Consider the following 22,647-nt stretch of genomic DNA (forward strand, 5'->3'; position numbering starts at 1 on the left):
GACTATTTATAAAAGGTTTATGCAACATTGATTGAGAGGAACATGCCACTTAATATCTGTGTTAGTCCTCAGAAATCAGGCTGATTTCCCAGAGCTCTTCATTTACCCACAATTTTCCAAACTGCTTTCTTTTTTTTAAAGATTTATTTATTTATGCATACAGAACTGGGGTACAGAGGTGGTGAGAGAATTCACCAGAGACAGAGTGGGGAGCAGAATAGGCAGATCTACGAAGTACACTGCTGAGAGGAGCAGTGAGTGAAACAGGAAAGGTCTGCTGTGCCATGTAGGTCACCTCCAGGGCTGGACCGAGGATTGAACTTGTACTGAAGTAGCTGTGACTAGCTTGCAGTGTTGCATTCTAACCCGTTGTGCCACCAAGGAGGTCCCCCAACTGTTTTCTATCTCCTTTCTTTTCCTCTCTCCCCACCCCCTCCACCATCCATGGCCTTGAGGGAGCAAGGAAGATTAACTTGCCTGCATTTCCTTACACAGAGAACCCCCATTGCATATTACCATTGCATTCCTGCCAACCCATAGACTCTTACTTGCTGCTTTAGAACCTTATCAAGGAGATTTAACAAACTATCTTGTAAAATAAAAAGAAAACAAACTCATAGATTAAAAGAACAAAACAGTGGTTGACAGAAGTGAAGGGGGATGAAGGGAAGATAGGTGAATTGGGTAAAAGGGGTCAATTGTATGTTGTATGGTGAAGTATGAAAGCTAAACTTTTAGTAGGGAACATAACATATTCTGTGCAGTTGCTGATGTATTAGGCTGTACACCTGAAACCTATAAAATGTTAGAAATTTAATTAAAGAAAAAGGCAATTTTCTTCCAATTTAATTTAGATGTCAAGTAAAGTCATTGGATGCCAACCAAGATTTATTTAAGATAATAAACAACAAAAAAAACCTCTCTGCTGCCCTCCTAATCACCATGATTACTACTTCTGTTAAAACTATTAATTCTGGAAACACTCACATGCTATCTGTTACTTGGACTAACTTCTTACCAAGAGTATGGTTAAAGCTTAGTTCCATTTAAAATTTCCAGAGGCACTCAGGGACTTTTAAGTTTATTATCTTTTAAATTTATTTCATGAAATGCCAGAGCTCACTAGATTTGACAAGACTGCCAAGGTCAAAGGGAAGTGAAAACATCATTATTTTTCTTAATAATTTCCCTGTTTCGTCTAATAAGTTATAGGTTGTTTTGGAGATACAGTTTTTCTTTCCTGAAGGAGATATACAAACAAAAGGTAAAACCAAATTGCTCAATTTAAGAGGGACACTTTAGAACTTTAGGGAAAGGGGGAAATGAAGAGAAAAGGCAGCTAGCAGAGAATAGGAACTCTGGTGGCAAAATGTATCAGTGTCTAAAAAAGAACTTTATTATTTCTCCATAGTATAATTTAAATATGAGCCTCTTTCTTTCTTTCTTTTTTTAAAGATTTTATTTATTTATTCACATAGAACTGGGGTCCAGGCCAGAGATGCGGAGGGTGAGAGGATTCACCAGAGACAGAGTGTGGAGCAGAACAGGCAGATAGATGAAGTACACTGCTGAGGGGAGCAGCGGGTGGGTCAGGAGAGGTCTGCTTCGCCATGTGGATCTCCTCGGGGCAGGCTGGAGTCAAACTCCTGCGCAAGTGACTTTAGCTTCTTACTGCAGTGCTAACCTGCTGAGCCACCAGGGAGGGTCTGAGCCTCTTTCTTGTCTCATCTATTGTTCATTAAACCATTTTGGGATTAGGTCTGTTTCAGATAGGTGTCAAAGAGCAGAGCATCTTAGGGAAGCCAAGGGATGAAATGGAGGGTCACACATGGAATGTGTATGTCACTTAGGTGACTGATTTTTTTTCTCAGAGTTAAGGTCATACAATTGAATCTTAAGTTGATTAACTATTTCTGTACAAAACTAAAATAATATAACCCAGGACTATGTAACTCTAGTGAACAAATACAGAAGATTGGATAATTCCATATCCTTTGTTGATTTCATGAAGCTGGTATTCTGGGTTCTGGGGTAAAGGGACTTATTTTACTTAATCTAGAGCACAACTGTGTGGGAAAATGATGATATCCCATTTTATCAATCAATCTGAAATTCAGATACATTTATGACTTATAGTATCAAACCACAGAGGTAGAAACAGGATTCCAAATGGTGAGTCTGATGGTGGCTCAGTCCATGCCTTTTCACATCACCACATCAAGGGTGCAGATGGCAGCACAGAAGTGATCTTCTGCAGAGAAAATCTGAGCATCAGGTTTCAGGTTTCAATTTGAACACAAGTGAAGGACACTCTAGTTTCTAATCTCAGGGAAGTGGCTCTAACCTGCACAAGTCCTCGTATGAGATATTGATTCCTATACCAAGAAGCATGAAAAGCAAGATGTGGGTGAAAAAAGAAATCTACATTTAAGGTTCAGTTCACAAAGCATATTCATACTGATTCAATCATTGCAATAACCTTGTAAGGTAAACAAGATGTATTTCATGCTTATTTTATAGACAAGGAAAAGAAGTCTCAGAAAAGTTAAACACAAGGTTTTTGGAGAAATTTATCTTATGAATCTTTATTTAAGGGAGATAGCTTGACGTGAATCCTCAGATCACATGATTCAGGCCCTGGGGCTTGAGTATAGGACTGACTGTGTTTTCGAATCTAGACACATTATTCCCAAGATGTGAACACCACATGGGTTCTTTGTTATTGCCAGCTTAGTTGAATAAGCTATTGCAATCAGGATTGCTGTGCACATCTCTACAGATTGTGCACTGCACAATTCTAAAGGATGCATCATAAATGACATGAATGTAAATGGCACCTCATAGATTTATAGTGATCAGAGTGTAGAGAGCATTTTGCTATAGCCCTGTTGTAATACAGAAGATGAGATAAACTTGAGAAAGGAAATGTAAACTTTACCAAAAATTCATGCCCATAACATGAACAAAATTCTTGTTGTTTCATACAGCTTATATATGAAAGTTGTATTGGCCATGGAGCAAAGAAGTTTTTACACAGGGGCTTAGTTTTTAAGGAGGATACATATTAGTTATGTATCTGTTCAGGTCATCACATGTCATGGAAAGTGCACATTTGTTGCAACGTATATCAGTAGTACATTGGATACTTTAAAAATTTATTTGATTATAGGTGTCAAATGAATTACACATTCTAGGATTGTGGCATCCTCTCTGCCTTAAAAAGGATAGAATTTCATTGAGGAAAATGCCAAATATGTAATGATTTTTAAAATAGCAAACTGGGTAGCAGTTGTTTTTTTTTTAAATCTAGCCTATATTGAAATGTAAAAATATGTGTGTGTTATATACTAATTTTACAGTAGGTGCCCAGAAACTTGAGACTACCATTGGTTAGACTAGTTGTAACTAGGATTAGTTATAAAGAAGTATTAAGGGTTGGGTATGCCTGAGATGTATTGTAAAGAATAGTTAGAAACTATTCCAAGTAGATGAATTAGAGGTGGGGGGGGGGAGGAAGAGGGGAGCATTCTAGTGAAAGCCAAGGAATCTCTCCATGTTTTAACTCTTTCGTATAATATCAAAGAGATGGAATGCTAGCTGCATCCAGGATGTTGTTTTTTTATTAACAATATAGCAGTCATTAAATTAAAAAGCATCAAATATAAAAAAAAAATCTAAGTAGATCTAATGAAAAGAGACAGCAAAATGTAAAACTGAAAAAGTAGTGCTAGTAGCTTTCTTTCATCTCCTTTTGTATGATTCTCACAAGATGTTCTGTGTGGAAATGAGTTAATTGAGAAGCAAAGTTAGATGAAGAAGGTGGAGAGATTGGAGGTTACTAAATAGGGTGGCCTTTACTTACAGCAAGAGGGACTACAATGCAAATGGGAATTTCAACAACATGAGCAGAACTCCATTACTTTGCTGGCATTGGAAAACAAAGATAACACTGAATTTACAAACCGTCTCTAAACTTGCACCCTCTCTAGTATACTGGGAGGTAAGGTGCAGAATATGATCTGCAACATGGAAGCAGGATCAGTTTCTGGTTGTGTAGAAGTCTTTTCACAGGCGCAGAAAGAAACACACATCATCTTCAATAAGGGAGACATCACCATGCAAAACTTTTCATGGATGTACTTGAAGGATTGCTTCATTGACATTTTAGTATCCCAAGACTTTTCTTTAACACAGGGTGGATTAATATGGGTCATCCTTGCTGAGTGATGAAAAGAGAATACAAATTAAGCTAAGGAGATTTAAAATGGCAAAAATTAAAGTGTTAGTAGTAAGGGTAGATATTCACTAAAGGTGAGAAGAGAAATAAAGTAAACACCTTTCAAATGGGTTGGACAAAACCCAGAACATTCACTAAAGCAATGGAATTGATAGAACCTTAAAGGGGCATTTCTTATGTTTCCACATTCTCACCCCCAACTCCCCAAAGAAAGGTGGTTATTATTTTTTCTTTTTCTTTTCTTTTTTTTTTGCATAGAAGAACTGGAGTGTAGGCACAAGTGTGGGAGTAAGAAGATTCACTAGAGACAGAGTGGGTAGCAGAACAGGCAAATCTATTGAAATACACTGCTGAGGGGAATAGTGGGTGAGATAGGAGAGGATGACTGCACCATGTGATTTTGTTACCTGGCTGGGGATCGAATTCGGGTTATAGCCCAGATAGTACTGAAACATAACCCCTTGGCTATGAGGGAGGCCCCAGGCTCTGATTTGAGAGGCCTCGCACTAGCTGTCTGGGACATTTAATGCTCCTGGCCCATAGATGACACTTAGAAGAATACCTACCTACTGACTTTATTTTTAGATATAAGGAACCTAATGGACATTTTGGAAATATTTTGAACTGTGGAAGTCAAGAAAGTAGAAATCTTGCTCTAATGTTAAGAAAAATTGAAGAAAATCAAAACTTACAAAAGATATGATGGTGGTTCTAAATGTCTGATTCTGGAGGGACATCAGGAGATGTTCACAAATTTAATTTTGGTGTGTTAAAAGAGTTTCCTTCTTGGAATCAAATAAGGATTGTCTTAATACCTTTTTTCTCAGGGATAACTAGATTCAGAGACTCTATTCTCAAAATGAACTGCTAGGGTAAACCACAGTTCAGCAGCTGCAAATGTGCTTGCCACGACAAAGATAAAAATGTTTCCGAAAACAAAATTTCAGATGTACCCTTCTCTGAGGTTGGCATCATATCTTCCTGTGTATCTTGGGTGTAGTTTTTACCTAGGCAGAATTTATAGACACCAGAAACCAAATGAGGTGACAAACAGAACCAGTTTGCAGAAGAGTCAAAATAACCCAGAAAGAATTGAAACCACCTATGCCCAGAAGTTATGAGAATTTGCTTTAAGAAAAATGATAGATTGCATTTATTGTGATAATGTTCATTTTGCTTTTGGTTTATTCTATGTAGTGCACTACACTCTTCCTCAGTGTCTTTGCACCATGGTTTCATTGTGAATGAGTTGTTATTACTGAGAAAGGAGGGTGTCTAAAATGCACCTGGGGAGTCAATAGCCCTGAGTTCAGAGCATAAGAGTCAAGAGCATGATATTTGCATACAGAAGGGCACCAAGTTTCAGCTTTGCCATTTTTTCAGTAATGTCAGGTTAGCTGTTTTATTTCTCCTTTACCTGTAACATGGGGTATTAATAGTACCTACCCACAGGCTTTTAGGCAATATTTAATGAAGACATATCAAAGGCCACAGTGCAATGTGAAATTAATGTTTGATAGATGTTTGTTATTATTGTAATTAACTGTCACTTGCTTAGGTTCTCTAGGAAATTTATTTGATGAATAAATTTGAATGCAATAGCTACAAAAATATTTAGAGAACTAAAATTTTATGATTCAACTAATTCAAGTCACCCTGGTTAATAAAGGGAGGTATTCCTAGGCAGAAGAGTCATTCTTCTTTTCTGGTGTTTCTGGAGTTTTTGATGAAGCATTTGAGACCTATGTTGATTCATTTAGCTTTTGTTCACAGCACTTCAATATACCGCAAACTCCAAGCTGTTCTTTCTGGCCCAACATGTTTTCACAGTCCTGTTGTCACTTATATCATCTCCTGACTCTGCTGCCTCCCCTCTCCTCCATACACCTAAATCCTACCTATCCTTCAACTCAGTTTCCACCTCCTTTATAAGAACTGTGATCACCAAACTTCCATATTAAAGTCTTTCTCTTCAATACAAAACTCATGGACCATTACCATATTCTGCCTTGTGCTTTTCTGACTTTTTTTTTCTATATTTCTGTCTTAACTCCTCAACTAGACAATAATCTTCCTAAGATTATAGACAAAGACTTACTTCTCTTGGGCTCTCAGTCAATCTTAGCATTGTTCCAACACATAGTTGTTCAATAAGCAACTATTGAAGGATTCATTATTTTTTAAAAATCAGTGAAGCTTTAAACTTAATTTGGCATTTCATTTAATATGGCCCTTGGTTTAATGCTATACTCTTCCTGCCAGCACCTTTTATCTGTTCCCTAAGGACAACTCAAAAATTGAATTGGCCTGCTTCCATCTAGTGGTAATTAAAACACAGGTGGTTCCTGTGGCCAGAAAAGGGCTCTGGGTAAGTTGTGCCAGAAAAGACTTTCACTCAGTATGTGTAAAAATGAAAGAAATGTATACATCTTGTGGATTTCCTGCCAGAGAGAGGCCAGCCCAGAGAAGGATTGTCAAATAGAAGATAGCTTGATAAAATAAGATGGAAAAAAAGGTCTTCCACTGACCCTATGTCCCAGTCCAGTAACCACTCTTTTTTTTTCTCATCTGCTTTTAGTCAAATAATTTTAAAATAAACTCCTTGCATGTCAGCCTTCTCCTTTTCATCCTTGTGTACTCCTTATGCTGGATTTCATTCATGATCTCAGCCCTGAAATCAGACACTCCAATGATGCCCTAGGTGCTTCCAGTGACTTAACTGGTTTTCCTGACTTTTGAAAAGTTTTCTATTTTCCTCTTTCCTTAACATTCACAGCCCCATACTCTACCCATTTTTCTACTCCCTCTCTGGCAAACCCTTCCAATTCTCCTGTCTTCATCTGATTTATTTGCCATTGATGTTCTTCCAATTCTGCCTTCTCACCCATACCCACTTCGATTCTCACGATGCACACTTTTCCTGGATGATTATACTACTGAAACCACTTGCGGTATGTGAACCACAGACAATTTCAGCTCATTTATAGAACTAAACCAAAGATCCACACCACCAAAATGTCTTATCTTTTTGTTTTCCCTTCTCAGTAAACAGCACAGTACAGATAGTGACCATCTGCAATTCACAGAGCCATGGCAGTTTCCTTGACTCTTCTGTTACCTGCTTAGCCAATTAATAACCATATTCAGGTGATTCTATCTTTTCTCATGTGAACTCATCCTCACTGTTATTTCTTAGAAAGTTACCATCAGCTTTAACAAAAGTAGTTCTTTTTTCCTAGGCTTCCCCCTTGCCTCTTTGTAGAATGATCCTCCTAGATCTAATGTAAAAATCCTCAGAATTTAAATTTCAGTATGACATTCACCTGCATAAATTCCTCTGCTGCTATCTAAAGACCTCCCCCCACCAAATATCATACTATTTAACATGAGCAGCTTCTATTGCTCTATTACTCCCTAGTTTCTCATTTGCACTCTAAGTGGTAGCCCATTGAGCTGCTAAGAGCTTTTGAGTAACCATTTGTGGTTTGCAGAATGGCTGTCAGAACAAGCCACCCACCCCTTAGAACCATTTTGCTTCATTCTAACATTTTAAAAGGAGATCATCTGTCTGACTCAGTACTTTGTAAATTATCAAAGTCACAGCTCCATATTTCTTTTTACTTATGTTATCTACTCTAAAATTTCAAAGCAAGTCATTAAACCCCTGATTTTGGCATCTTCTTTTCTACCAGATGGGTCATGTATTGTCATATGTCTGCATCACTTCTCATTATGAGTTTGCTCAGTTGCAGCAATCTGACTACTACTCAGTTGGAGAAATCTGAAGTTTAAAACTAAAGTGAAAATCTACCCACTTGGGGAAATTGTAGATAGAACACCCCCTAATTTTCCATATTTCTAAAGTTCAATGTTTATCTGTGCAATAAATGTTATTTTTCCTTTTTTGTGCTAGGCCTTAAGGACTTGGGGTCTACATTTATACATTTTTCATGGGGCCTGGGAGACAAAAAATAAATGTTTATTGAATTAAAAATGTCCTGGTTATTTCATTTAATATTGCCTTTATGTGCAATCAGAAGAAGCAATGTTTCTCCTAAAAAAAAAAAAAAATCTGGGAAGATCAGAAAGCAATCCCTTTACATAACTGCCCCTCCCTCAGAGGGAGTCATTCATTCATTCATTCATCCATTCATCCACTCATTCACTTCCACTTTACTTAGCTCTAAAAATGCACAGCATTTAAGAGAGGCTATTGTAGTAAATTTATCACTGTATCTGGAAATGTTATTTCATTGATGTTAGTTAATTGCATTTAGCTGTGACAGGAAGTATCTTAAGATAGGTAGACAAGAGATCAACAGATGTAGAAACTACTTACTGATAAAACTTACCTTCTCTGTGACTTTTTGCCTAAAGATAAAAGAAATAGAAAAAAATTATATCAGGAAAAGTAAACAGTTTTCAATTTTTTTTAAAGAAGGGAGATACTTCTCAACACTGACTTTTGAAGTACACTGTACATATTTTGAAAAAAAGGTTTTATGTATTTTCTTACTTCTTTGTTAATTTTGGGATACTATTTGATTTCTCCTCCTCAGTGTGGTCCCTGTAGTTCCCCCACCACCACAGCACCTGTGCCTATCACTACCATCCCTTGTGCTCTTTCCTCCCTATTTTGACCTCTCTCCTTCCTCCTCTCCTGCTGTATCCTCAGCTTGCAACTTTGCCTTTTTTTTCCCTGACGCTTTGTTTATGTTCTCTATATTCCACATGAAAGTGAAGCCATCTGATACTTTTTCTCCTGATCTGTTTCACTTAGCATAATCCCTTCGATATCCATCCATGTGGCTGTAAATGGCATGAGTTTATCTTTTCAATCACTTGGTAATATTCCACTGAGTATATATCACATCTTCTTTATTTAGTCATCTGTTTTGGGGTATTTGGGTTGTTTCATATCTTAACTATTGTAAATAATGCTACAATAAACAGGAATGTAGATTTCCTTTGAATTAGTGGTTTTGTTTTTTTATGTCCTTTGGGTCATATGGTAGGTTCATTTCTAGTGTTTTAAGGAACCTCTACACAGCTTTACATAGTAATGTATATTATGAATCAGTTAGGTGGTCCCATCTCTATCAAAAAAGGGGGCCTGAGGTAGCATTCTAATTTGGTTGAGTGTTCTGATTCAAGTACAGGTAGATACTCAAAACAGATCCACTGAGGCAGCTGCTTCTCAAAGCTCCATCCAATTCTCTGTGCTGGTTTTATAGACAGAAGTCTTCCCTGACTTGCCTAAAGGTTCAATCCAAAACATCCATTCACCTGTGTATTCCTCCCTACCTGCAGATTCTTCCTTAAGAGACTTCACTGTAAGTGCTGTAGGATATGTGTCATTGAATCGCATGCCATCTTTGTGAGGATGCATGAGAGAAGTTTTACTGAGGAATTATACACCTCATCTGAGAAATTGATTTGTTGTTTTCTTTCCTTTCCTTAACTTTTGTTTGTGTGTGTGTACTATTTTTTAAACTTATATGTGATTGACATATAGCATCACTTTCAGATACACAACATAGCTATTTGAATTTGTATATATTGTAAAATGACCACACTAATTGTAGTTAAGATCTATCACCATCTAGTGACTTTTATCATACAAGCTCTAATGGCTAGTATACCCAGTTATGCATCCCTCTTTGGCTTCAAGGAAACCCAGAGCCAGACCTGAGACCTTCTAGCTAGTATCTTCTAGCTAGACTTTTCCACACACTTTTGTGTCCCAACTTAACCCTTTTTCCAATTTATTTTTATCCCAAATTTCAGCCTTCTCTTTCTGATTTTTGAAATGTTTTTAACTACTATAATGAATGTATTTTGTAAATGTCTTACATTCTATTTTAGAAAAAAAAAACAGCATATACATGAGTAGATAAAGGAATGAACTATGTGGAGTTAGTATCCACATGAAATAAAGGCACAAAAAAAGAAAGAGAGAGAGAGAGACAACTTTTGGGTGAGGGAAAAACTTCACTGGAGAGCAATATATTTCAGTCACTATAAACTGGCTTGAAAATCAGTCAATCTAGGTACAAGTCCTATTTATTACTGTAGTATGTCTTTGAAAGCTGTTTATCCACTTTAAATCACAGTCTCTTTATTATATTATCATATCTTCTTCATTGAAATGATAGGATAAAATGTATTCCACATATTTAGTGTAAGACCTAGAGTCTAAACCATGTTCAGTTATTCAATAATTAAGATGTTTAAGGCTGCTTTTAAAAATATTTCTTCCCAACTTTATCTTGCTGATGACATGGACAAAATTTTCTTGAGCAGGAGGTTAAATCTGAATTAATTACATTTGGTTTATTTATCTTCATCTTTTTATTTTAGGAAAAGTGAAACACACAGCAGTTCACAGCAGAATCTGTGCCCACTGAGTGAGTTTCTTTTTGATGAAAGGGCAACTGGGGGGCATGTGCTCTGCTTAGTGCCCTGCTCTAACCCTGTGAGTTGGTTCCGATGGACAATTCTTCCCAACAAAGAGGAAACAGAATCTCATGAATCTCAAGGCCTGTGGTGCCAGGGAGTATATCTAGATAAGAAAGTAACCTCTGATTCTTATCCCCAGCCCAGCTGATATGGATTTTAGAGATTTGACCAAAAAAATTTGAGCAAACCTCAATTTGCTCATTTATGAGACAAGACCAATGACTAATCAGAAGACAGTGTTACGGGAGTGAGGTGGGATGGAGATGGGGTAGGAGGTAATTCTAAACCAGCCCATACAGAGGGGCACATGTTTCTAGAGTCCACCCTTACTCCTTTCCCAGAAGAAAGGAGCAAACTATGAATATCAAGATAATCAGGACAGGGGTCAAAGTGCAAAAAGGATGGGTTTCAAGACTGGTCATTCATTTGGGTTGTTATGCTTGAGACATTCACCTGTTCCCTTTTCCTAACTTTCTGAAGTCAAAAACCTATACAAATCTGAGAATTGATAGTTTATATGTGTGTGTGTGTGTGTGTGTGTGTGTAAATACATACATATATAGCGAGTAAAAGAGAGCAACATTGCAAATAAATATTTTATTCTTGGAAATGCTTCAGCTACATTGTGTTAGAAAAGCTCTGGGGGCTTAGCTTGGGAACCTACAAAGATTGTCTCTAGAGGAAATTATTCTTTATGTTTCAAAGACCACTAGCATTTTTTGGAAGACAAGTCACTTGAAAGTTGGAGGAAGAAAAACTGTTTTACCAATGAATGAGACCCTGACGTTCCTACAGTCACTGAGCTTGTGGGACTTATGCTCTTTGTTGGCATAACTGTAACTAGCTTAAGTACCCGTTATCTGTTTCCTGTTTGCCCCACACTTATTCCCACAGCAGGAGCTTGCAGTTGTCAAGTTATCGGTTTGAGATCTTGTACTGAAATGACTCCAATGCAAAAAATATTTCCATACAGCCCTTTGCCTTTCTTATCACTGCTTGTGAAACAACCTTACCCAACTATATCCACCCCTCCCACCCCCCTCCCTTTCTACATACATGTGACTTATATTCATTTGATTCTACTAGATTTATTATATGATTTTGGAAATTTGGAATAAATATCCTCTTCATTAAGGTGACTCACAATCCCAAAGTCTTCAGAGGTTATTTAGACAATAAGGCCCTACCCAAATGAGAGTAATTACCTAATCTATTCTCTACCATCATCTCCTAAGGTAAGATGAAAGAAGGGACAATTAGAATCAGGCTTTGAAATCATAGTGGCATGAGCCAAATGTCATCCTTATTTTCCTTTAGTGTAGTCCTTATGTACTTAGTATAATATCATAAGAGAATGAGACACAGTCTTACAGAACTTCTAACAGGTGCAGTTGCAGGACATTTAACTACCCAGAACTCTTACTTTGCAGTTAATGGCATTCTTATACATGGACATGCCCACCTCCACTGTCTCTCTGGGATGGTTAGGAAATTAATCTAGCACCCTTATTCTTAAATTTTAGATGAAGGACCAGATTATAGTGCAAGACAACTGGGGATTAGTAGATAATATTCCTGGCCCGACATGACAGCACAATCCCAAAGGTCTGCCTCTACTGTGGGCCTGTGACTGGTAGGTTGGTTCTATTTTAGGGTTTGGGACACACCCAGAAGGGAGGTGAGTAGAGTGAAACTGCTGTTCTTAGCTGGCACTGTTCCATTGACTACTCCAGGAAGCAGTGCATTTGGTTAAAACTTCAACTACAGTAACTAGACACTGGGAGAAGATGTAGGACTTCTTTCAGGGACAATGTAATCCCTACATGTCAGGAGTCAGACAACCATTGGACTCTTGAGAATGTCAGGTATTTGGGAGTGGTGCTTTGAAACTTTTTCAAAGTTTTTTGAAACTTGCAGACATTAGAATTACTTCCTATTGGAGTTATCACACTGAAATCAAAGGCAAGTATGTCATCTTTTAGAGGACAGAGATTATGCATCCTTTTTGCACATTAAATGAGAGAAAAGACCTACAAATGGAGTAACCCATTGGTCTGTTGCCACCCTAAAAAGTCACGTTGGAGAAAATGTGTATTTTTTAAAGATTTGTCAGTTAAAAAACAAAAGTCAGTCAATTTGTTTTAATGAAAGTGTATTGGGACTGATATCTATAAAATATAAAGACTATACTACTTCAGTGGAAAATATCATACTTAATTCCTGTGGGTTCTTATTTTTCTCTTTAAAGTATTGTTTTTATGAAAATAAGCTTGCATACCTTTTTTTAATCGCCTCGCCAGCCATATGATGAATGCCAGTCCAGAGAATGCAGTAACAATGACTGCCACTGGAATAAAGAGGGGCTTGTAGTCACCTCCTTTGATCATTGTGAAGCTCCTGTTCAATTCTGAAAGAGAAATGAGTAAGGTGCATAGCACTAGGTCATAACATTATTTCCTTGGTGTCATCTCATGGTATTCCACTTTGCTCCTTCTTATGTCTCCTAATAATAAGCCATTTGATGCTGCTTAACAGGTAAGGACACTGGCAAGGGGAGGCTCAAGATGAGTGTACAGCAAAGGTAAAGAATGCACCCACTTAGTGAATACAATCACCATTCCAGATTTGTGACTTATGGAATTCCTGGGAGATGGATAAAAATCTGGGAAGAAGTAGTCATTATTATATTTAGCCTCATGGCCTTAATCAATGACCTCATTCAATTCAGAAACATAGAGGAGAACTAAAAAGACTATAATGCTTTTGGAAAAATGCAAAGCCAGTGATCTGAAACAACTTTTCAAAGGAAATTACCCATTCTTTTACTTTAAACCCCCTATGCAAACAACTGCCTTTGAATGATGCATCTCTACCTTCCCCCTCCAGTTTCTCCACAGTTAAGTAAAAGGATATATAATTTTGTAAGTGTGAATTAAATTTACTTGGAGGGTTTTATTGAAAAAAAATTCCTACTTGAAAAAAATCTATCTTCTGATATCACCAATTAAAGAAACTTTCCTCTATTTTTTGGCAAGTCTGACTGTCCCTTATTTTCACATTACTTTGATAAACACTTTCAAGTCACACCCAAAAATATAATGGGAAGGAAACTAAACTTCTCAGAGGATCCGAACAGAGGGCACCTATTGGCTGCTCAAGGATTGGGAAATGGGCACTCATTCATCCTTAAACAGAAGATCCCATAAACCCAGTATAAAATCATTACAGGAATACTTCCCTTCACCACCTTCATTCTCATGATTCTTTCTAGGGCCACACAGTTTCAGTGATAGCTGCTACAGATCATGTCATTTAAAGACCTTTAGTTAATTGGCCCCAAGGTCAAACTCTTTCACATGTTAATTTAATGAGCATTTATCTAGCTCCTTTTGCCAGTTGGAGGGTTTACAGAGATGAGGAAGACCTAGTTTTTCTAAGGAACAGAGAGATTTGGGATAATTGAGAATTATCACAATTAGTGATAATTGAGAAGTATTTTCTACTTTGGGGAATAGGTGGTCACTGGTGTTTTTTTGTAGAAGCATTTTAATGTAGAAATAGAGATTACAGTGGAATATCTAAACAGATAAGCAATAAATTAGTAGAGATAGTGGACTTAGATTGTAAGAGCTAAGATAAAAGAGTAGATAATTGACAAACAAAACCAAATGGCTGTCATTAAAGGAGGAGGCAAGGACAGCCAAGGGTTTTATAGAAAATTAATGTGTAAGCAACACATATTTTCACAAAATGAAATTTAATAAATTCAATAAATCTTTTCCATTTTCTGTTTATCTATAACTCCATCTTTAACCTTCAGTATATCAGGACAAGTTACTCACTTTGACATATGGGACTGGGGTTGGACCAGATTCCAGGTGATCTACAAGTAGTTTTCTTCTCCCCAATTAATGCAGTTCCTTCTGAGCAGTTGAAGGTACACACAGAAGTTAAGCTGAATTTACCAAATGGGTCAGTACAGTCCATAGTCCCCAAATCAGGTGCAGTTAGAGGATCACACTGAATTACTTCAATGAAAAAGAAAAAAGTTACTAGACTAAGCACAGACCCTCTCTTGCCCAAAGGATTTTTGTCAAAGTGCCTGACTCTCCTATGAAACCCAATCATATGAATCTGGACATTTCTCATTTCTAGAAATTACTTTCAACAATAAATTTTATTTTCTTGATACCACAGAAGGTATTGAGTCAGAGTTGAAGCCAGGAGATCATCAGCATCCTTAAGGAATGGAGGTTGGAGGGCAGTGTCCCCAAATTTAGTAATTCTCCAAAAGCAGAAGGTGTCATACTACATGCATGCCCTTTGCCTCAGATTTTGTAGAACATTCTCAGTAAATGTGAGAAATCTCACCCTTTCACCTGTGCTAACATCTACCCAACTAACTTTAAAAATCATCCTTATTCCCTGAAAAAATCACTTCAGCAAGTTGGTCAGTTTAGTTTTATGAGTTCAATAAATGATTCTGTTAAGTTTATTTGACAGTTAGACCTAAATATATGAGTCAGGAACATAAATATAAAAGCTGTCACCCAAACTTCACAAGTTTGGATGTCACCAATCCAAACAATATTGGTGGTTAATAAGAAAAACCCACCACATTTCACATGAAAAAACAAAGATCAAGAGATTTTGTTTTTGTTTTTTTGTAACAGTTGTTTTTCTTCTGAGAGTTCATAGAGGAGGGAAAGTAAAAGATGATTTTAAGAATAAACCAAATAACACTATCAAAAAAGGTCTCTACTCAAATAGGAAATTGGTTGGTGTTAAGTAGAATACCACAAAAAAAAAAAAAAAAAAAAAAACAGGCATTATTAAGAGCAGAGAAAAACCAAAATTTCACTAAGTTCAGCCAGATTGGTCATTTATGCATGGCAATGAGAAAAATAAAATAATACAGTATAAGCACATTGTCTTAATGAAAATTACATACATATTATTTGGTGACTTCAAAGGTATTTGGGGGTTGTTTTCACCTGTGATTTTTCTTTTCACTTTAGTTATCAATGACCCTTTTGAAAGCCATCAATGTTAGGATAAATTGCACTCCAAAAGTGAATATAGATTTCTACATTTACTCTGTGTGTAAAACTACGATGCCATCTCACAGCTTTTAATTTGAACAGTTACGAACAGTGACAGGTTGGTTCCAGCGATGACCAGTTCCCAAATGGTCCACAGGTGGTTTCTTCAATCCCAATCATGTCTGTTCCCTCAAAGCAGTTGAAGGCACACTGTGAGCTGAAGCTGAAGTCTCCCAAAGGATGAGTACAGGTCATGTTTCCCAGCTCTGGGACCTCCAAAGGTTCACACTGAATCACTTCAATAAGAAAAGATATTAATTAGGGTCAGGAGGACCTGAAGCCTGTGTTTGAATCTTAGCTCTAAACCTGGTAACCTTGTCCCTAATGCTTAATGACTTAAGCCAATTTCAGTTTCTTCATCTAAAAGAGAGGAATAGTGATAACTATGTTAATTTTCAAGGGCTGGTGTGGACATTAAAAGATTTAAATCAAGTCACCGATTTTAGGACAGAGCCTGGCTCATAGGAAGTCCTAATTAAACATTAGCTAGTCTTTTATTTTTGGTGTTATTTGGGAGAGAATTTTTAAACTCATATAGTTTTAAATGAGAATTACTAGCTCAGTTTGGAAACAATTGGCATATCAGAGATACTGAGCATGCTAGAATATATGGTTCAGAAAAAAGAAAAGTTGTTGCCCATAATTAGTCTTAGTTAGAAAGGAAGAAAATAGAAAATTTTGGGAACATCTTGGCTTCCAGACTATCTTTGCCTCTTTAACTCAGTTCCAGAAATTCAGTTCTGATTTTGACAGCCTTCCCCAGAAACTGTATTTATTTCCCTGTTCTGACTGTTGGTGTAGTAGATCAAATGAAGACTGGAAATCAGTCATCACACTTCAGGTCTTGCCATGCCACTTGTGGTTCCTGAAATAAATGACCCCTAATTGTGTTTTAAAGATAAATAGTATGTTAGTCATATGCAAAATGAGAGGGAAAACTCTGAACAAGTCAATTTACCAAGCCACAAATGAAATAAAAAACATACATAGTAAATGTGAAGTACTACAAGAATTTTGATATTGCTAGAAGAGGAGGGATGATGTGAGGTGAGAGGTGAGATTAGGGAGAAAGAGAAGATCTGTGACAGAATGCTCTTATCTTTCTCTATTCATTTAAGGAATATCTACTACATATCAAATATTACTTTGGACTTTGCAGAGTTTACATGCCACCCTGTAGGACAAATGTTAGGTAGAAATTAAAGGGTGGATGGTTATCTATGTGAAGTGTTTGAATGTTTTTAATTGATGAGCCTGACAGTCATATGAATAATGTCTTTGAGGGGAGATAACCTTAAACTTGTAGAACTTAGCTAAGAGGTTATTGAAATAATTTGGGGAAAATAGTAAGGTGGAATAAACAAGTGGTGGAATTGACAAGTAGAAAACAAATTGGACAAATAATGTTATAAAAATGTGTGGTATGATGCTTTGCATAAATATAGGGAGAAGTGAGATATTCTCACAGGAACACCCTTAAGAATAATAGTACCAATTACTGAACTAAGGAATGCAAAAAAAGGAAAGTCAGATGGTGACAGTGAGTTTTACAGTCTTTGGGGCATCCCAAAGTCTATGCTAACCATATCAATGTTGGAAACAGATTTGTCAATCCAAAACTCACAAAGATTTCTGAGTCCACAATGCCAATAACCAAAAGAAACTTACAGAGGCAGAGTGCAATTGATAAAAGACAGGCTGAGATTAGCCCAAGCGTATGGGCTTGGATAAGTGCCCATGAAGAAACTCAAGGAAAAATGGTCCCAGGTAGAAGGCAAACCAGGAAAGAGTGAAATGATGAAACCAAGACAAAAAAAAAAAAAAGGAAAGAATAAAATGTTCAAAAAAGAGTTTAAAGGATGTAGCAATGATAAAAAGATTTAAAAATAAAGATGGGAAATGGACTCAGGATAGGCACCATGGGTTCAAGGCTTAAGTAAAATGACTTATAGCAATGCCAGTTGATCGACATTTAAATTAATTTTAACAACTCATGCCATTCGCAGCAACATGGATGGAGCTAGAAGGGATTACGCTTAGTGAAAAAAGTCAGAAGGAAAAAGAAAAATATCAAATGGTTTCACTTATAGGAGGAATTTAAGAGAACCAAATAATACATAAGGGGGGAAAGTGTATTGTTATTACAATACAAAACAAAACCAGACAATTATAAGCCAGAGAAATACTATGGAGAAAGGGAAAGAGAATGATCAGAAGGAGGGAGGAATGTGGGGACCATGGTTAGGACAGGTAGGGGAGGGGAGGGGAGAAGTAAACAATGTTTTAAAATGAACAATATATAATATAATATAATATACAATAATATAAATAGATATATAAACAAAAATTTTAGAAAACAGAAAAATTAATTTTGGCTTTAAATATTTAGACTTTGCAAACTTTAGTCCTATTCTATTCTACACATAAGATACTTCAAACATGGTTTTGAACCTTGGCCAACATCAATCAAATATTTGGTGTTTCTTTCAGTAGTGAGTTGACTGGGTCAAAGAATCCTTATCTTTGAATCTGTGTGTGCTCTCCTCTCCATTTCCAACTTCACAATTCTGATTAATTTCAAGAAACTACTAATGATTCTCTCTATCTTTTCTTGTGTTATTCTCCAGTCTAAGCTATGCACTATTTCTTGGGTAATTGCTCTAAATAAAAGTGTTCAGACACTGAGTCTTTTCCCATTGCCAAATAAAGGCCAGATTCCCTTCATTTGGCAACCTCCAGAATCCATAAGCTTATTCCGGTTTACTTTGTTTCCCATTAGGCTCAAATATAGCATGTACAATTTACTTATTAACTCTAAATCCTTCCAGGCAGAAGGATAGATTTTTCTTCATATATCTTGAAATAAATGTGTTAAATCTATTGCTCCATATATATATATATATATATATATATATATATATATATATATATGCTCCACAAGCATAAGAAACTACTATGCCCAATTCATAGACATCATTGCAATCCTTATAGGATTTATTTCAATGTTTTCCTTTTTGTGGTTTTCAAATAGACTTGAGAAGTGCATTGAAACCCTATGACTTATGAAATATTTACAGAAAGGTAACAACATTGTGCAAGCATAACCCTCTGATCAAAACTTCCCATTTCTCAGAATGGCTGGTATTATTTGTGTCCCTACTGTTAGCTATACTGTCTCCAGTGACTTTACAAAGAAAGAAAGAAAGAAAGGATAGGGGCTTACCAAACTGACATTGGGGGCCATAGTAACCCATATTGCAGTCGCAGGTGTAATTATTGATGGTTTCCACACAGTCTCCATGGTCACTGCATGATAAGGGATGGCAAGAAGCTTTAAGGGGATCAAAAAAAAATTTTTTTTAATGTGATTGCTTTTTAGTACCCATGGTCATTTCTTTAGACTTGACAACTTTTTGGCTGAGACTATTTTGATAACCAGAAAAGGTGTATTTGTGCACTCATAGCATTTTTTTTTACATAAAAACCATATGCTAAAATTTTTATTTATATAATATACTAGTTAGCTAGCCATGTATATTTGTTTTTAGAATCAAATTATTGATTATAACATTTTGGGGAAACAGTATCATACTAAGAAATTTGAAAATTGTTTGTTTTTAAGGTACTCAGTAATTTAAATGGTGGCCTGATCCTAATAATTTCTTCTATGCTTGGAAATCCCTTTTCTTATAGAAAGTATGAAGATGAGAAAGTTCAAATTCTCTAAATTAGTAGTGAGTCCAACTTACAAGAGACCAAACCAACTATGTCGCATTGTTAAATAGGATTTGGAAAAAAAATTCTGCTTTGAAACTGTGATAATGGTTTTTACAGAATCAGTTAGGATTAGGCCAAGAGAGATTGACCAAACCCTGTATTTATTAATGAGGAAACAAAGATGTAAGCCTAAGCTCTTGACTGGACCCAGGTCTCTGCACACAATTCCCTGCCTTATTATCAGGGACATTGGTCCTCTAGTTCTTCCTCCTCATTCCCCACAACTCTTATCACCTTGAAGCTTGATTGAGGGGGATAATTTTTGGCTGTAGAAATCAACTTCACACACTAGAAAGGTTCAGCAGTGATATCATTCTGATTTATTTAGAGGTGTAGAAGTGCTGAAGATGGTACTAGCAACTGCCCCTTCTCCAAGAGTTTCCACTGCTGTCTGGCTATTCCCTTCAGTGCTCCCACAGCTCTGTCCAGCTATTCCTTTCCCTCAGGCCCTTCCTCAGCAATTCAGCAGCTTGCTCACTCCTACCTGTATAACAGAGGGCCCTCTTGGCTTTATGGCAGGCATCATCATTCCATTTTCCTGCGTCTTTTTCCCTCTTGATATATATCTCCACACAGTCCTCTTTTGACTTCTTGTTGTTGGGCTCCCCACGTCCCCAGTTCTCTGCTTCTTTAGTGAGAGTCTTGTTGGTTCCCACCCAGGTCCAGAGGTTTTTTATTTTCCGGATTCCTATCCAGTAGTAATTCTGACTGGCAGGAATCTCCCTGTTCAGGTACTCAATTTCTTCTTTGTTTTGTATGGCAACCATGTCTGTGTAATAATTTTTGCAAAAGCTTCTAGCATTTTCCCAGTTCATCGGCTTATTCGAATAATGGTAAGTCCAGCAGTCAGTACCATGATGAGCAAGGAAATCTGAAAGGTAAGAGTTAGGTAAGCTCTGTTACAGCTAAAACGCACCAGGCTATTAATCCAGGCTGAGTCACCTAGAAATAAGGAAACTGATACCTCAAGAATATAATTACCTCCTCGGAATCACAGAATTAGTCACTTGCAAGGTCACTTGATAGCCTTGACCTCCTACTCCTAATTTTTTTTTAAAGATTTATTTATTTATGCATACAGAACTGGGGAACAGGCCAGAGGTGCAGGGGTGGTGAGAGGATTCATCAGAGACAGAGTGGGGAGCAGAACAGGCAGATTGTCGAAGTACACTGCTGAGGGGAGCAGCAGGTTGGTCAGGAGAGGTCTGCCTCGTCCTGTGGGATCACCTCCCTGGCAGGCTGGGATCGAACTCATGCGGAAGTGGCTTTAGCTTCTTAGTGCTGTGCTTTAACCCACTGAGCCACCAGGGAGGGCCCCACCTACTCCTAATTTTTACCATAATAGAGCATCCTTTTGCTTACAGCTTTATTTTAGTTAAATTTGCTGGCTTTCTAGATTTCCATGAAATAATCTTCTCAAAATTATTTTAAGAGAAATTTAACCAACATATTTTAGAAATGTACATTTCTTTTGTTTAGTGGCTATCCATCATTTAAAACTAATTTAAGTACATTATCACACAAATCTAAGATTTACTGTCTACTTTTTTTATCTTAGGATTCATTCCTAAAGGCCAGTATTTATGTTCCTAAAGGAAAAATTAATGGGAATCATTTCTTTTCAGATAAAAAAAATATTATTTGCCATAGCATAAGGGAAAGTATAAATACAATACAGCTTACCACAGCAGAGCACTGTCCAGACCCACAATTTGAAGACATCCCAGGTAGCCCTCTGAACACTCTGACATTTCCCTGGAAATATCTGCAAATAAGACATAATATTATACTTAGATTTAGACTCTTAAATCACAAGTTTACAGTACCTCGAGATGGTTCCCACAACTTTTCTTAAAGTTCAAAACATAACATCTTCTTACTAACACTGTTCCGGGTAATAGATTTCTTAGACAGGAGTGAAAAAGTAGCCTGATTTGCCTCAAAATTGAGGCATTTTTTTTTATTCATGTCTTATTCTTGAGTTGCTGATTATCAAGGTTCTGATTATTTTTACATTTTAATACTCTTTTGTACTACTTTTCTACTGAGCCTTCCGGTGGAACTATTGGTATTTAGAATGTACGTTTTTAAATATTCTTTGGTGCTTAGTGAACTGCTAATGTCTAGATTTATTTTTAAAAGTTCACATTTTCTTATGATGACTCAATGATTTACGTACCTTTAAAAACTTAAATAACCAAAAGACAAAGAAAAATAGTTCACTGAAAAGAAATGTATGTTTGTGCAACAAAAGTGTCAAGACCACAAGTTTTCTGCACACCGTCAGTATTTCACTCTCAGACATCCCCGGTTTTAGCTGCCCCAAAATGCTAATTTTAACAAGATAATACTTCTTCAAGAACCTCAGCACAGGTAGATCAAATTGGAAAGGTAAGCACATGCAAGCAGATTCAAAAGCACTATTTTGGACATTTTTAGTTCTTGACTTTTTTTGAACCCCAAATGAAATGTGTTGTTCCTGTCCTTTGCCACTTGCCTTGCAATTTCGAAATGAGGTTCTGGAAAACTTTAGACTGTAAAGCTCACCATGTCTTTGCTGGGCTCTTCTCTAGATCTTCTGTAGCCCTTCAGCCTCTCAACTTGGCCACAGGGTGTCGGGGTCCCTGTCCTGTGCAGTGACAGTGGAAGGCTGGCTTTCTCTCCTCACACTAACCAGGTCTCAGATCTCCCGCCTCCCTTCCACTTTCCCTCCCCCACTACTTCTCTTTCTCCACCCCCTCCTAGTCCTTTGCAGCTTTTCTTTACAGGTGTCTTTTGGCCATCTAGTTTTTTAAAGAGCATCTGGCCAGTGTCTAGTTGCTAGATTCTCCACTCTTCCTTTCATCCTATTCTTTCCTTCCTTTCTTCCCCTTCTTTTGACCTACCTTTCTCCCCCTCTTTCCTTTCTTCTTTAAAAACACTCAGCTTTCTCTTGGCTACTCATGATGGAGGCAGAATGATCTTCTGCTGTATCTAGTTAGGAATCTCTGGAATACTAAGTTCAATAAAGCAGGAAATTTTCACTTAGGACTCAAAAACAGTAAGTGAATTTATTGGAGAAATCCATATTAC

The 22,647-nt window shown here is 36.9% G+C and overlaps 1 protein-coding gene across 2 annotated transcripts; it reads right to left on the minus strand.

Annotated features, from left to right (window-relative positions):
* Positions 1–1,663: 1,663 nt before the first annotated feature.
* SELL (selectin L) lies at positions 1,664–22,224 on the minus strand. Of its 2 annotated transcripts, XM_004688113.2 has the most exons (9): positions 22,123–22,224; positions 21,259–21,340; positions 20,060–20,446; positions 19,022–19,129; positions 15,849–16,034; positions 14,539–14,724; positions 12,975–13,103; positions 8,590–8,608; positions 1,664–4,219 (listed from the first exon to the last, which is right to left on the minus strand). In XM_004688113.2, the coding sequence occupies exons 1-9, from the start codon at positions 22,123–22,125 to the stop codon at positions 4,201–4,203; spliced, it is 1,119 nt and encodes a 372-aa protein (XP_004688170.2). In that variant the 5' UTR covers positions 22,126–22,224; the 3' UTR covers positions 1,664–4,200. The 2 variants fall into 2 exon arrangements, with proteins under 2 accessions (XP_004688170.2, XP_012584320.1); XM_012728866.1 differs by lacking the exon at positions 22,123–22,224 and having other exon boundaries at positions 21,259–21,355.
* Positions 22,225–22,647: the final 423 nt, after the last annotated feature.

Source organism: Condylura cristata, unplaced genomic scaffold, assembly GCF_000260355.1.
Source record: "Condylura cristata isolate star-nosed mole 26May11 unplaced genomic scaffold, ConCri1.0 scaffold00024, whole genome shotgun sequence".
Lineage (NCBI taxonomy): Eukaryota > Metazoa > Chordata > Mammalia > Eulipotyphla > Talpidae > Condylura > Condylura cristata.

Bases quoted from the DNA above. Each gene is read 5' to 3' on its own strand.
- SELL (XM_012728866.1), bottom strand. From the start codon at position 21,355: ATGTCTTATTTGCAGATATTTCCAGGGAAATGTCAGAGTGTTCAGAGG. The intron at 19,130-20,059 runs GTAGGAGTGAGC...ATCCCCTTAAAG, and splicing joins GAGGGCCCTCTGTTATACAG to CTTCTTGCCATCCCTTATCA. The intron at 16,035-19,021 runs GTAAGCCCCTAT...TTCTTATTGAAG, and splicing joins TGGCCCCCAATGTCAGTTTG to TGATTCAGTGTGAACCTTTG.